This window comes from Ovis aries, chromosome 19 (genome assembly GCF_016772045.2).
Source record: "Ovis aries strain OAR_USU_Benz2616 breed Rambouillet chromosome 19, ARS-UI_Ramb_v3.0, whole genome shotgun sequence".
Classification (NCBI taxonomy): Eukaryota; Metazoa; Chordata; class Mammalia; order Artiodactyla; family Bovidae; genus Ovis; species Ovis aries.
The window spans coordinates 51029745-51044629 of record NC_056072.1 but is presented as its reverse complement, the minus strand read 5'-3'; the positions used below and the strand labels follow the sequence as shown (position 1 = coordinate 51044629).

General features: G+C 59.1%; 1 protein-coding gene across 1 annotated transcript; it reads left to right on the top strand.

Moving 5' to 3' along the window:
• Nucleotides 1-1010: 1010 nt before the first annotated feature.
• On the top strand, nt 1011-14781 carry P4HTM (prolyl 4-hydroxylase, transmembrane). The gene is made up of 9 exons (XM_027957663.3): nt 1011-1354; nt 1526-1607; nt 9307-9497; nt 10288-10384; nt 11793-11955; nt 12485-12670; nt 13404-13494; nt 13699-13822; nt 14351-14781. The coding sequence occupies exons 1-9, from the start codon at nt 1025-1027 to the stop codon at nt 14569-14571; spliced, it is 1485 nt and encodes a 494-aa protein (XP_027813464.1). The 5' UTR covers nt 1011-1024; the 3' UTR covers nt 14572-14781.
• The last annotated feature ends 104 nt before the right edge of the window (nt 14782-14885 follow it).

Genomic DNA, 14885 nt, shown 5'->3' with positions numbered 1-14885 from the left:
GCCATTGGGTATAGAATCTTTAAGAGGAGAAGGTGGGCCTGCCTCACTGAGAAGACCAGAAAACGTACACTTTACTTTTCTGAGAGGAAGTTGGAAGGGGAGGGGAGCCTTAACAGGGTAAGGAGAAACCACCCGTGGGGACCGTGTGAATGATGTTGCTCTTGTCTGCATATCTCCGGGGTGGGGGTGCGGGGAGGTGTGTGGAGCAGACCAAAAAAGACCAAGCTTTGGTATGTCCTCTCGCCTCCATATTTGGGCATAAGCTGAGTTTAACTTGCTTCCAAGACGTTTAAGACTCATTTATGGAGAAGTCCCTTTCTCCCTTTCTGAACGTGGCAGCGGTGAGGCAAGGAGCGTTCCCTGTGCACCTGCTGCGTTCCTGCAGGTTACTGCTACCGGTGCTAAGGGTTCCTCCAGGAAGCCCTCTGTGGCCGCTCCAGACCGGGTCCCCTAGTCTATGGGACCCCGCACATCAGGCAGTTCCTAAAACCTGACTCCTGCAGACCTCCCTGGGAGGTTCACACCTACCGCAGAGTAGACCTTCAAGGCGCTCTTGACCTGCACTGGCGAGCGTCAGTGTTGCCATCCCACACCATCACTTGCGCAGTAATCGGCCTCCAAGGCGCCCCAACCCGCCGCAGTACTGAGTCATATTTTGGCCCAGCCTCCTTGTTGCCACCCCACTCCGGGAGCGAGAAAATGGAAGAGGGAAGTGCGTCTTAAAAAGGAGAAAACTACCACTGCGGTTGGCAGTACCTGTGCATCTGCGTTTGTGGGGGGCGCGGCTTCTGCCCTGGGGAGTGTGCATCTCTGCCTGACAACAACCCACCTCAAGAAAGAGACACTTTACTGTGGGTCGGGGTCCAGGGCCGGGAAATCTCGAGTGCAGCCCGGGCGCGGCGTCCCCTGGCACCCTCTCCTGGTGACGGCTGCGCGCGAGGTCTCCGCGGCCGTAGTCCTGGCGACGGCGCGGCGCGTGCGACCCCGCGGCCCCTCCCCTGGGTGCGCGCGCAGCCTGGGCGCCATGGCGGCGGCGGCAGGCCCGGGGCCTGAAGCGGCGAGTCCGCAGTGGCCGCCACGGCATCACGACCCGGCCGAGGTTGCGGCGGGGCTGGACGACTGCGAGGACGCGCCGGTCCGGCCGCTGTGCAAGCCCCGCGGCATCTGCTCGCGCGCCTACTTCCTGGTGCTGATGGTGTTCGTCCACCTGTACCTGGGAAACGTGCTGGCGCTGCTGCTCTTCGTGCACTACAGCAACGGCGACGAGAGCAGCGACCCCGGGCCCCAGCGCCGCTCCCAGGGCCCCGGGCCCGCGCCCACCTTGGCTCCCCTCACCCGGCTGGAGGGCATCAAGGTGAGGCCCTGCACCACCAAGCCCGAAGCGGTTGGCGCTCTTGCCGGGGGCCGCTCCGTGCGCTGCCCCCGGCCTGCCGCGCGCACCCCCTCACTCGCCCGCCGCCGCTCCCCGGGCCCGGGCGCCCTTCCCTCCTCCTCCCTCGCTGCCCGCTGTGCCGCTTTCCCTTAGGTGGGGCATGAGCGCAAGATCCAGCTGGTCGCCGACAGGGATCACTTCATCCGAACTCTCAGTCTCAAGCCGCTGCTCTTCGGTAAGTTCGCCGGGCGCCCCCCCTCCCCCACCCCGGGAAGGGCCGGGGGCTGCGATTCGGTGGCTGCCTTCAGGCTCCTTTGACCACGTGACTTCTGTTTTGAAAATGGCCGCTTCAAAGTAGCCCTGTCTTTTCCACCCAGAGGTTACCCCCAAGTGAGGTACCCGCCCCCACCTCCAAAATAAGGTGACGGGGTGACCTTTCCACACTCCCTTCTGTGACTTCTACTTTCTGCAGCTAATCCTTCCATCACAGGGCTGGGCCATATGACCTAGAAGCTAGTGCCTATAAACCTTTGATTGAAACTGTCTTTGGACGCTCTCTGAGGTGGTTAATTCTGTCACATTCTAGAATGGGGGAAGGGTTGGAGATACTGATAACCAGGTCCTAGCTGATAATGAGGGGGAATTCCACTCCCAAAATGGGCCCTCTGGTCTGATAAGAAGCAGGCTGTCCAAATGTGGGTAAGCTGGTGCCCCCAAAACCAGCCTTTGCTTTCTGCGCTCTGGGATTCTTCTTAGGATGGCGTTTTTGTTCGGCCATTAAAGTAGGCAGAGCCTTCCAGGGTGACCTCACTGGGAACCGGCACCATAGCTCACATTTTCTGAGCTCTTGTTATGTGCTAGACTTCATGTGATCGTTTAGCTTAATTCTCACAACCCCCCTGTAAGGTGGGTGGAGATCCCACTGTCAGGCTGGTGGGGATGAAAGTGAGGCACAGCGAGCCCCGCTTGCCTGTAGGCTCACACAGCCAGATCAGGGCGAAGCTGGGATTCAAACAAGGCAGGCTACCCCTGGTGTCTGCACTGTCGAGCCAGCGTGCTAGTTGTGAAGACTCTGAAGTCCTTCAGAGTCTAGTAGTATCAACAAGATGGGAGTCCCCGGACCTGTGACCTTGCCCAGGATAGGTTTTCCCAGCCCCCATCCTGGGTGACACACTTACCTGCAGACCTGAGGTGTTCCTGGCTCCTGGGGAATGGAATGGGTAAGGGGCTGTCGGGAGGGAACTGGGGACCGAAGCAGAGCATCTGAGCACCGCTATTACCCCTGGGGCAGAGGGCACTGGTTGGGGATTATCCCAGACCTGTGAGAATGATTTCACACGCACACTGTTTGAGGGGCAGTAGGTTAGGATGTGAGTCCTTTGGTGGGAGGGGCTCTCAATGATTGTTACTGTACGACGCTAAAGTCTGCGCAAAGCACTAGTTGAGTTGCTGGGAACACAGCATTGGACAAAACAAGCAAACAGAAAGAGCACCTGAAGCTGACATTCCAATGAGGAGACAGACTAAGCAGACACACCTGGTGTGTGTCGGATGGGATAAGTGACCACAGACAAGTAAGGCAGAGTTTCAGCTGGGGTTGAAACCCTCAGTATGGTGGCCAGGGTGGGCCTTCCTGAGAAAGATATTTGAGCAAAGACCTGCAGGAGCTGTGAGGTGAAGTTGTCAAGGAACAAGTGATCCAGACAAAGGGAACAACCCTCCCCGTTACTGCTGTGTTGCCGTGAGACAAACACAATGAGGTGGGTGTGCTTTCTTCTCATCCGCCTTTATTGGACCCGTATATGCTTAATTCAGACATACGTTAGGGTAAGTGAACCATGAGACATAACCCTTAACCCCCTAACAAAGTTGCGTCCAAGTCCTACAAAGCTGAGAGTGAGAAGCCCAGACCTGAAGTCACCAAGAGTACATGACAGGAAGCAAAAGAGATGTGACCGAAGGTAACCTGATTCTAGTTAAGCCATCAAATGATGCTCAGACACATTACACAGGGCACAAATAGGAGAATCGGGCAGTTGCAGCAAGACTTCCTGCCTCTGGTCCTTGTGTCCTCCGAATCTCCTACCCTACCTCTCAGTCTTGTGAAAGATGCCCCACATTTTACCCAGAAAGTCTGGGGGCTTTCTGCTTGGTGAAACAAGGTGAGACGAATGCAAAAGAGATCTGTGATTATAAGAAGTCCAGTTGCGAGACAGGCCAGCCACAGTGGAGAGGGTGTCCAAGGAGAGGCAGTACCTGAACGCAGTGTTGAATGAACCCAAAGAAGGAAGCCTCACCCCAAGAAGGCACAGTGTCTGTTTTCTGGGCCTGTCTGTCTGTCCACTTGCTGTCGCCCTAAAGAGGTAGGCAGGGCCCAAGGAGAATGGGCCTGCTATGCCCCACCATCAGGGACCCAAGACGCTCGGGCTCAAGGGTTCAGGGTGTAAACAGGGGCAAGGGGACTGGGTTTTACCCCTGGGCGCCTCCACCTCTGTGGAACATGTCCTGTTTCCCACCTGTGTTCCTGGAGACATTTGGCAAATGGGACCTGGGCCACAGAAGGCCCACTCTGAGCTCCTGGCAGATGCCTGCTTGACTGTGGTAGGCATTTCCCAAGGGTTCAGACCATTGTCCTGTTGGGAGGCGTTCCAATTCCGAGTCACCATCAACCTCTCTGCTTTCTCTCACGTGGCTGGCTTCTCCCTCCGCCTCACACTCATTCTGTATGTAAACAGCAGATCAGATTTGCTCCCTTCCTTAAAATCCTCCACGAGGCCCTCAGTTCTCATTTCCCGCCACCCCCCTTTCCCTCACTCTGTCGATTCCAAGCTCGCCGCTGCCTTGGTGCTCTTGTATGCACTGTTCCCGCCTCCGGAAGGCTCACGCTTGGTTCTCATGGAGGGTGCCTTCACCCCCATCAGGCCTCTGCTCAGGCCTCCCTTCCTTAGGGACCTCTCTCCGCGTCAGACTGGCCTTAAGAGGTTTCCAGTCTCTCTGTTGCATCAGGCAGCTTGGTCTTCTGTATTTATTTGGCAATTGTGTCTACCCCTAAAGGTGAGCTACACGTGCTGGGGGGCCTGATTGGATTTCCTATGTGTCCAGCAGCAAGAGTCTACGGCTGACAGTTCCTGGTCAGCTGGAGGGCTTTACTGGGTGCCCTCGGTCTCTCTGCACAGTGGCTGCCACCACCACCCTGGGGAGGGGCCTCCTGATTCAGCACCCTCTTCGAGAGCAGCAGGGGGCACTCCCAGTGGGCCAGCCAGAGTTTTACTCCACTTTCTTAACCATCTAAGGTAAACGAGTCATTGACAGCCTCCCACAAAGCACTGCATTTTAAAACCATGGCCTCTTTATTGTAGGGTTTCCAGACATATCCTTTTTTCAGCTTAAAGCAATTCAGCAGCTACCTAAGACCACTGTGTTCTCTTGACAAGACACTGGAAGCGCAGAATTAGAGGAAGAATTTTAGGGTATGTGTATGAGTTTAGGTTAGTGAGCAGCTTAACAGTTTTCTGCATGGACCCCCCCGCCTCTGCTGTTCCACAGGCCTGTTGATTGGCAGAGCTGTGGACTCCGTAAAGGTCAGGAAGATATAACCGAGTCTCTCTGGGGCTTGACCGGCAGCATCATGCCTGGGGGAGCGTCGCCCGGGGCTTCGCGCCTGAGGCTCAGCGTGGGGTGCTGGTGGCAGTAGCAGGCATCAGCCAGGCTGGCATCACAGGGCTGGGAGGTGCAGAAAGCTAGTTGTACCCGCCCAGCATACGCAGCTGCCTGCCTTTTACCAGGCAGAGCACTGCTGGTTCAGGAAGGAGCCCCTCACTATGACCATGTAAGTGGACTTCTGCCCTGCTTCTGCTAGTCTGGGCAAGCTTGGAGTGTCTCTGGACCCTGGTCTGCACATATACCTGGAGGGCAGCAGCAAGAGGGGATCTGTGTGCCCAGGGGAGCACCTGGTTTGCGGGGCCCCTGCACAAGCTCTAGCTGTCACGTCCCAGGCCCTCCCAACCTGGGTTGCCTCTGTTCTGGGCACTGATTATGCTGCCACCAGCACACAGCCAGCTGTAGATTGCAGAGGCCTCTGCTCCAAGCACAGGCCATGGTGACTGGCCAACGGTGACCCTGCATCTCCCTGCTCAGCACATAGGTCCCAGCATGCCTTGCGTGCAGGAGGCTGTGCACACGTGGCATCCGGATGCAGCCAGCATCGCAGACCAGGTGCCAGCTCCCCAGGGTGGGGTGGGCAGCAGGCCCACCCTCAGCACCTCTGGTCGGGAGTCTGAGGGTCTTGGGGACCACCCACTGCCCCAGGAGAGGCTGATCTTCACAGCTGGAGGGATCGGAGGGGCCATGCGATGAGCCTGGCATCTCTTGAGTACCCCCTTCTCCCCTCCACCTGGTGAACTGCCCCCTCTTGTCTGATGCTCTGCTCTTGGAATCAGGGTTCTGGCGAATGCCTGTCCTCCTGGATGTGGTTGTGTTTGCAAAGCCCCGTACTTAGGAAGAGAGAACCAACTTCTTCGTTCTAAGCAGGCACAATATTTGGGCATGCCCTGTCTCTTTTGTCTTATTGCCCAGCCAGGCGCTGTAATGAACACACTTGAAAGGGGTTGGAAGGGGTGCTGGACACCAGGGGCTCACCAAAATCGCTAGTGCGGAGTCTGTCTAGGACCTCCTTGGACCAGCTGGTGTCCAGCAACCCGCAGTCCCTGCAGCCGGCACATGATACTGGGGGAGGGGTGGAGTGAGGCTCCCCTGGGCCCCAGGTGGAGGAGGGGAGCCCTCAGCAGAGGTTCCTCCCGCTGTCCTCTCTTCTTCCCACCAGAGGCCCATTTACCTGATCCCGGGAAGTTGTGATTTGAAAGGATGGATTGCAGCCCCTGGGGCCGAGCAAGGGTGAGACCAGCCAAGAGAAGCAATGCAGAGACTGGTGGGCGACTCGGGTGGGAGCCGCTGGAGATGGCAGGCACAGAGGCTGTGGCTGGTGGGAAAGCGTCCGCAGGGCAGGATGGCTGACTGGGGGTGGCCGTGGCAGGCTGTGATGGGCATGCAGCTGGCCGCGGCATGGATACATGAACCTGTGGGGCAGAGGCAGTGGGTACTTAGGACCCGGTTCCTGGATTCCAGGCTGAGGCCTCTGGGTGCTCCTGGCTGGAGGCCCAACCAGCCACTCCATGGTTGCTGAGCAACGACACCCTGGTTACCTAGCAACAGCCCTGCAGCTGGCCTTGCTGCTTTGCTTGCTGAAGTCTTAGCCCTCAGCCCCGTATCTCCCCTCCCAGCCTCACCCCTCCTCTCACCCAAGCTGCTTTCACCTTTCCAGTGCACCCCCACCTCCAGCTCCAGTGGATGCCAAGTGCCTGGGAGAGGGGTGCAGGGGCACTTTGGGCCTTCACTCCTCACCTGGAGGGAGAAAGCAGGGCCCTCCCTCTCATCCTGAAAGGCCTGCTGGACCCTGCAGTTTCTGGCCAGGACTAGGGTTAGCAAAGAGCAGAGGGGCCCCATCCTCAGGTTCTGAAAGAGCCCATTCTTGCTGCTAAGGCTGCACCCTGAGGCTCTAGGCAGGGCCCTGCTCTACAGAGAAGAAACTGAGGGGGCTGCTGTTCCAGGATAGGTGAGGCTGGGGAAGGGGAGTAAGTCCTGCAATCTCGGGACTCTGCCAGAGAAAAACCCACCACATGAGCCGTTGCTCCATCTCTTGGCAGGATCCTGTGGGCAGAGTTTGCACACCTCCCTGGAGAGGGTGGTCAGCCCCGCAGCCTAAAGCAGCCTGCTCACTGGCCTGGCCTCAACATTCAAGAGCCCTTGTTGATTTGCAGGTCCAGACCAAGGGTGCTCACCAAGGATAGTCCCCTGCCCATGTCTCCTCCGCCCCTGGGCCTCTGCTCCTTCTCTGCTGGCAACACCCTGACCAAAGAGTCCTTCCTGTCCCTGTCCGCCCCCCGGCACTGGTAGGCACACGGCAGTGAGTAGTGAAGAGCTACCAAAGCTGGCCCCCGCTGGGGAGACGCCCCCCACCCTTACCTGGAAGCTCCTGCCCCACCTGTCAAGGCAAAGCGGGGCAAAGATGAGGCAGGAAGAGGCACGTGTCAGGGTGGCACCCCCCTTGGCCAGCAGGGGCAACCAGCTGACTGACTGGTGGACAGCCTCGGCCACCGTGTCATGGTCCAGCAAGCTGGGTACCCGCATCTCTGTGTAGCCAGTGCCGTGGCACAGCACCACGGCTTGAGGAGTGGGCATGTGCTCTGCAGGGCTCCAGGGAGCCCCTGCCCCGCCATCACCGTACCGGCAGCCGCACCCCTCTCGCACAGTCACCCGCTTTCTCTGCCTTGGTCTCGGTGGACTGAGGTTGGGAACTTCATAGTGCTATACCCACCCCGCCGGAGCCAGTGTTTGCCCAGCTCCCATGAGCTTAGACCCTCCTGGTTAGGTCACATGTGCTGGCCTGAACTGTTTGGTTTGATTAACACGTGGCAGGGGACTGTAGAGAGAGCGGCGTCTCCTTTGGGCCTGTGAATTACTGGCAGCTAATAAACTGAAGAAACCTGGGCTTGTGTTTTCTTTCTCTGGTTTACTTTTCTTGTTCATTTATATTTTAAAGCCATCGGGAGGTGACTCTGTGGATTAGCAGTTTGGTCTAACCCATTGTCCCGCAGCGCTCCCCGCCCAGTGCGTGGCTCACACCCTTTCCAGGTTCGCCAGGTTGAGGGGATCAAGCTGGCCGAGGGCGAGGGCTTGTATCCTGTCCTCGGTGTCGTTGGATCTGGGTCCCCTCCCCGTAGAAGCAGAATCGGGCTGTGAGCCTGGGTTTTGCAGGACAGCAGCCTAAGTCGCCAGTGGCTCTGTGCTTGGGGCTTCTCCGGGGGAGGAAGGGTGAATTCATGAGGCCTAGTTTTCTAGGACGAGGATACAGATTACAGAGTTGATGACATGCTTAGGACAGGACACAGAGTCTGTGCTCCCTGAGTGTGATCTGCCGTGATTACTGTTAAAAACGGCTCCAATCCTGCCTGAGAGGCTGTTTTCCATCCCCTTGGCAACAACTGGAACTTCCTGCTGAGCAAAGCTGGAGGAGCAGCAGGAGTTCTCGGGGTCGCAGTGGCAGCCCGGCTCTTACTCCAGTTAGTTCCTGGGTGGGCGGGCCTCTTGTGACCCGTCCAAGGAAGGCATCTCTCCCAGGAACAAGAGAATGAAGCGGGGCCCAGGCTCCAGCCTCTGGAAGTGCTGGGATGTGGGCTTGCCAGGTGTGAGGTTTGCGATCCAGGCACTACTGAGCTGTTTGTGCCGCTGGGATGGGGGCATGCAGACGCTGGAGCCAGGGCCCCGGCCTGAGTGGCCTTTACTTGGGCTTACAGGCATGGAAGGAGGCATTCAGTGAGTACAGGTTTGTTCCCAAAGCAGAGAACACCAGGGCATCTTCTCAGAGCATGTGCCAAAAACCCGAGTGACTCCCACTGACCTCGCAGCACTGGGCGGATGACCGGCACCCCCTTGTGCAGGAGAGTGGGGCGGGGTGGGGGTGGTAAGGCCAAGAGCACCAGACGTATTCACTTTGAACACTGCTGAAAAGCAACAATGAAAGCACAAACCTGCCAACATCCTCTCGCCCGCTTAAGGAGTGGAGGTCAGTCCTCAGGTCCACGCTGGAGCCTTTGGTCCCACCCCAAGGGATGGGGTTGGCCCACCCCCAGCGTAGCTCTGGCTCCCCTCTCAGGACTCCCCTGGAACACGTGTGTTCTCAGCGTCCAAGAGAGAGGCCCCATGTCCCAACGCTGGCCAGCCTTTGCAGGACAACTTGACTTTGGACTCCGAGTCCAGAGCAGATGTAAAGGGGTGTGTGAGGTCCTCTTGGCTGGGTGACCGGCAGGGGACGGGACCCAGCCCAGGCACCCTGCAGACCAGAAGGCCCTTAGCCTCACCCCCTCCTCTCCTGGCAGAGATCCCCGGCTTCCTGAGCGATGAGGAGTGTCGGCTCGTCATCCACCTGGCGCAGATGAAGGGGCTGCAGCGCAGCCAGATCCTGCCCACCGAGGAGTACGAGGAAGCGATGGGCACAATGCAGATCAGCCCGCTGGACCTCTTCCAGCTGCTGGATCAGAACCACGATGGCCGCCTGCAGCTGCGTGAGGTGGGGGGCCTGGAGGAGCCCCCCGCCCCAGGGTGGGAGCACCCCCAACTTATCTTTCTAGTGGCCCGGTCACACGTGCTGCTCTGCCCCAGCCACAGGAGGCTGATGCCACCTAACCTTGGGCATGAGAAGGGCCAGGGTCCTCCTTCCTTGCCAGAGGGCCCCTGCTGCCCTGGGAGCCCTGGAGGACGGCAGGGGCATCTACTGGGGGCGATGGCACTTGCTGCCGCAGTGCCCGGGGTGCCATGCTGTCTGCGCTCTGGTTTCCGGGGTGCCATTGCTGGGAGCCCCACAGGACCCACTGTCGATGAGGCGGCAGCTCTGAGGAAGCCAGACATCTGCATGCCTCTGCATGCCCCTCACACCCAGGCTTCTGAGAGAGGTCTTGGTGGGGTGTGGGCTCCCTTGCCTATACAGGGTGTCTCCCAGAGTCCGATCTTCCTAAGGGGCCCGGCGGACAGTCGTCTCCCCACCGTGCCTCTTCCCTCTTCGTACCAGGCCCTGGCCTCACCCACCTCACCTAGGGTGTGTGGGTGGGACGCCGGCCTGGCCTCCCCTTTGCCTCCGATAAGCCAACATTCCTCCGGGTGGAGCCACAGCTCCCCCAGGGCTGAGGATACTCGTGGCCCTCCAGTGTCTGGACTGGTAGCCCGGGTCCTGGCCTTCATCCTCACCCACGTCCTGTCACCTGAACCCTCTGCCCTCCAGAAAGAACAGGGCAGCTGCGTGTGCCCTGGCGACTCTCCATCACCGGAGCCAGCCCCCTGAGGCACCATCTTGTGCTGTGTAGGTCCTGGCCCAGAACCGCCTGGGGAATGGACGGTGGATGACTCCAGAGAACATTCAGGAGATGTACTCTGCCATCAAGGCTGACCCTGACGGGGATGGTGAGCTCATATCTCGTCACCGTTGTGTCCCAGAGCTTCCTCCTGCCCCCAGCCAGGTGGCCCCTAGGCCCAGCTGCTACAGTAGCTGGAGGTGAGAAGGTGAGGGGCCAGCCATGCCCTTACCCCAGAAAGAGGCAGGAGCTAGACCCGCCTGCTCCCCCTTGGTGGCAGTCCAGAGGGCACCCTCTTGGCCTTGTTGGGCAGCATGTGGGGTACAGGAGGTATGGCTACTGGCTGGCAGAGGGCAGAGCGGTGGAGCGGGAGTGAAGGAACAGTGAGGTCAGCTTGGCATCCGCCTATCTAGCCAGGCACATGGTCCCCGCCAGCTTCCTCAGGCGGCAGCTGTGAGGAAGCGAGACGTCTGCGTGCCTCTCTGCATGCCCCTCACACGCAGGCTTCTGAGAGAGGTCTGGCAGAGGTCCCCCTTGCCTGCCTCCTGCCTGCCTGGAGTCCTCTAACTGCTGGGGGTGGGTGTGGGCAGGAGAGCTGTCCTGGAAGCACCCTCCCCTTTGGTAACAGCCCCCAGGAAGTGTCTCAGGCATAGTCATTTCCCTCATGCCCAAGTTCTGCACCAGTTGGGAAAATAGGACTTGGAAGGATGACCTTCCGGTTGGTGAGCCCCAAATGAAGAATCTGGCCCGGACCTGTGCCTGGAGAGGCAGCAGGCCCCTCCCGCCCGTGTGTGCAGAGCTAGTGACACACTCACAGCCCTCGAGTGGCCCCACCCTCAGAGAAGCCCCAGCCAAAGCACGGGAGTGTGTCATTGGGGTCAACCAGGGTAACTTGTAGCAAAGACTCCAAGCCACTCTTCTGGAACCCGAGAGGGTAGAGCCCAGCTTTGTGGGTTGAGCAGGAATGGGAGAGTGTTCTCATTGGGGTGAGTGGCCTGATTGTCTCTGCTGAGGGAGACTGTCTAGCAGGCAGGACTGAGACCAGAGAGAGAGAACTCCTGGAGACCGGTTCCAGCTTGCATCCTCCAGTGTGAAAGGCCGGGACAAAACCCAGCACTGAACACTCTCTTTCTTCACCCTCTACAGGACCGGAGGGTGGCCACCACGCTCTACAGAGCCAGGCTGGAGGGCCGAGGGCAGTCCTTGGCCTAGGGTCTTGGCCATATGGCCTAAGCTTCCTATGGAGAGCCTGCTCTGGCCAATCTGACGGGGTTGGGCTTCATCCTTTTGGGGGCCAAATGAGGGTTTAAACTGAGGACACGAAATTCTCTGGGTCTTCCTGTAGGGCCTGATGTGACAGAAGCCAACTTCATCTGACCCGAGTCCAGGTTGGGGGACAGGTGCACATGGCCCCCCAGTGCCTGAGGCCAGGGGTAGGTAGGAAGGTGCAGCCTCCCTACTCTGCCCTCCCCACACGGGCGTGGTGGGCATTGATGGGGGGGCGGTGCCCTGTGCAGGAGTGCTGAGCCTGCAGGAGTTCTCCAACATGGACCTTCGCGACTTCCACAAGTACATGAGGAGCCACAGGGCAGAGTCCAGCCAGCTGGTGCGGAACAGCCATCACACGTGGCTCTACCAGGGCGAAGGCGCCCACCACGTCATGCGCGCCATCCGCCAGAGGTGAGCACCTGAGCCTGGCCTCCGTGAGGCAGGGAGGAGACCACGCAGGCCCCCACAGAGGTCCTTGGCTGGGACCAAGAGAACAGAGCTCAGGACTGGAACTCATCAGGAGACAGGCAATTAACAAAGGCAAATTAACCCTAATGGTGGGCAAACAATATACATGCGCAATTAGTACTAGATTGAATGTTTGTCTTCTGCTAACTAGAGAAATGATCTCTTAACTCTGTCCACAGGACCCCTGCCCCTGAGTAGCCAGGGGTTTTAGATAAACAGCATCTTCCTGGAGGGAGTGTCTCCCTCCCGGCTCCTAGGCTTAATGGAAATCTCATTTTTCCCAGCCAGTGGATGTCTCCGTTTCATTAGCAGACACCCCTTCCTGCTCTTATAGGGCCAGCAGGGTGGCTTAAGGAGCTCTCAGGGGAAACAGGGGCAGCACTCATGGTAGGCTCTCAACTCACCTGGCCAGCTCCTTCAGGGTGTCACCCCTGGCACGGGGCTGCCCAGCTGAATGCCCACTGCCCACCAGGGTGCTGCGCCTCACCCGCCTGTCACCCGAGATCGTGGAGCTCAGCGAGCCGCTTCAGGTCGTGCGGTATGGCGAGGGAGGCCACTACCATGCCCATGTGGACAGTGGGCCCGTGTACCCAGAGACCATCTGCTCCCACACCAAGCTGGTAGCCAATGAATCTGTACCCTTCGAGACCTCCTGCCGGCAAGTACTCCCACCTGGGGGTGGCTCCCAGACCCAGCACCCCGCTGACACCAGCACAGCCCTGCTCTCTGGGCGTACCCCTTGGTATGGGGCCAGGAGAATGCTGGGCATCCTGCTTGAGAATTCCCCCCACCACATGTCTCCCCCCCCAGGCTGTTTATCAAGGGGCCCAAAAGGGGTGGTGGTCTGATCTCAGCAGCCAGACCAAGGTACCCACAGACACTGTAACTCACCCCCAGAGCCCTCAGGAAGGGGCAAGGCTGGACCCGTGATTCTTTCCACCACCCTCGCCAGGTTGTTAATCCTGCCTGCACTGCTGGAGACCTCAGCTTCTCCCCTTGAAGCTGCATCCCCCTCCCCTCCCAAGGCATGGCGGCAGGTCCTCCCTCTTCATGCTCTGGCTCAGCCCCTTCTAGTCGCAACCAGCTGTCTGCATGATTCTGCTGCTTCTGCTAGCTCAACTTTCCCAGCAGGCCCTCAGGCACGGTCATGTAGTTTAGCTAAGTGCATGCCCCTGTGATCTTGACCACACCAAAAAACTGTGACACACAAAAAGAAACTGGGTTCGTGAGAAGTATGGGCTAGGGACATTTGGTACAGACCTGCCCTGTTGTCACTGATCCCAGCCTGCCCCTCCGGCCCCTGGGAACCTGGGCAGCTTATCCTGCCCACAGGTAAGCCCCTGGGAGCATCCACAGGTGGGGACCTGCTCAACAGCCCCCCTGCCTTACAGCTACATGACAGTGCTGTTTTATTTGAACAACGTCACCGGTGGGGGCGAGACTGTCTTCCCTGTAGCAGACAACAGAACCTATGATGAAATGGTAAGGGCCAACCGGGCTGTTCCTCTGGTGGGATGGCAGGGCCTTGGGTAAACAAAAATGGTACATGCGCTGCCAGACCTGGGATGAGGCCTCAACTATCCCCTGGGCACTGGTTTCCCTTGAGCCACGTTTGGCTGCCTGGCCTTGGGCTCCTGGCCCTACAGTTCAGGTGGTTTGAAAACCCCACCACTCTGCCACCCACAGAGTCTGATTCAAGATGATGTTGACCTCCGTGACACTCGGAGGCACTGTGACAAGGGGAACCTGCGTGTCAAGCCCCGCCAGGGCACAGCTGTCTTCTGGTACAACTACCTGCCTGATGGGCAAGGTGAGAACCTTGGCCAGGTCAGGGCTACCTGGAGGGAGCTGCCTGCCTTTACCCAGCCGTGATTGCTACCCTGGTGAGCTGGTTCTGGCAATCCCCGACCCCTTCATGTTTTCTGGGGTTTTTTGCCCCTACTGCCTCCCAAAGACCATCCTCAGTGACTTCAGCAGGCTGCACCCATGCAGCCTCCTGGGTTATCTGGAACCCTGTGATTCTTTGATGTCCCAGCCTTTCAGCTCACTGGGGCTGAGGACACATGCCCCTTAGTAGCCCACACTGGGAAGGGCTGTGGACAGGCCCTGCAGCAAGAAAGCTGATTTCAAAGGGCAGTGGGATGGAAAAGGCATTCGTTGGAGAGAGATGCTGAGCCGCCAAGGAGGCCTTGGGGCCAGATGTTTGCCACAGAAAGTGTACACAGCTGGGCCCGCCCTTGCCACGCACTTGGGCAATAGGAGGCCAAGCTCATGCCAGCCAGCCCAGCCTAGACTACCTCTGGTCCCCTCCCGTCCTCACACCATCCTCCTCTCCTAGGTTGGGTGGGCGACGTGGACGACTACTCTCTGCACGGGGGCTGCCTGGTCACGCGCGGCACTAAGTGGATCGCCAACAACTGGATCAACGTGGACCCCAGCCGGGCGCGGCAGGCGCTGTTCCAGCAGGAGATGGCGCGCCTGGCCCGCGAAGGTGGCGCCGACTCCCAGCCGGAGTGGGCCTTAGACCGGGCCTACCGCGACACGCGCGTGGAACTCTGAGGGGTGACCATCCCAGTCTCCAGCCGCAGGTCACCCTAAGTCTGGGGCCCTGCCGTCCCCCTGTCCAGCTGCAGGCTGAAGGCCTGGCCAATGTCTAGCCCCACCCCCGCCTCATGCCGCGATTAGGACACAGTCCCTACATCCATGTTATTTATTGTGTACAGACCCATGATTCCCGGACAAATAAAACTACGCGGCGTTGGAGCTGCAGGGCCGAGGGTCTCGGAGTAGGCTGTAGGTACAGCGGGCGGGGCGGGGCGCCGCGGCCGGGGGTGGGGCTTGTTGTATGTCATGTGACGGGGGGCGATTCGGCC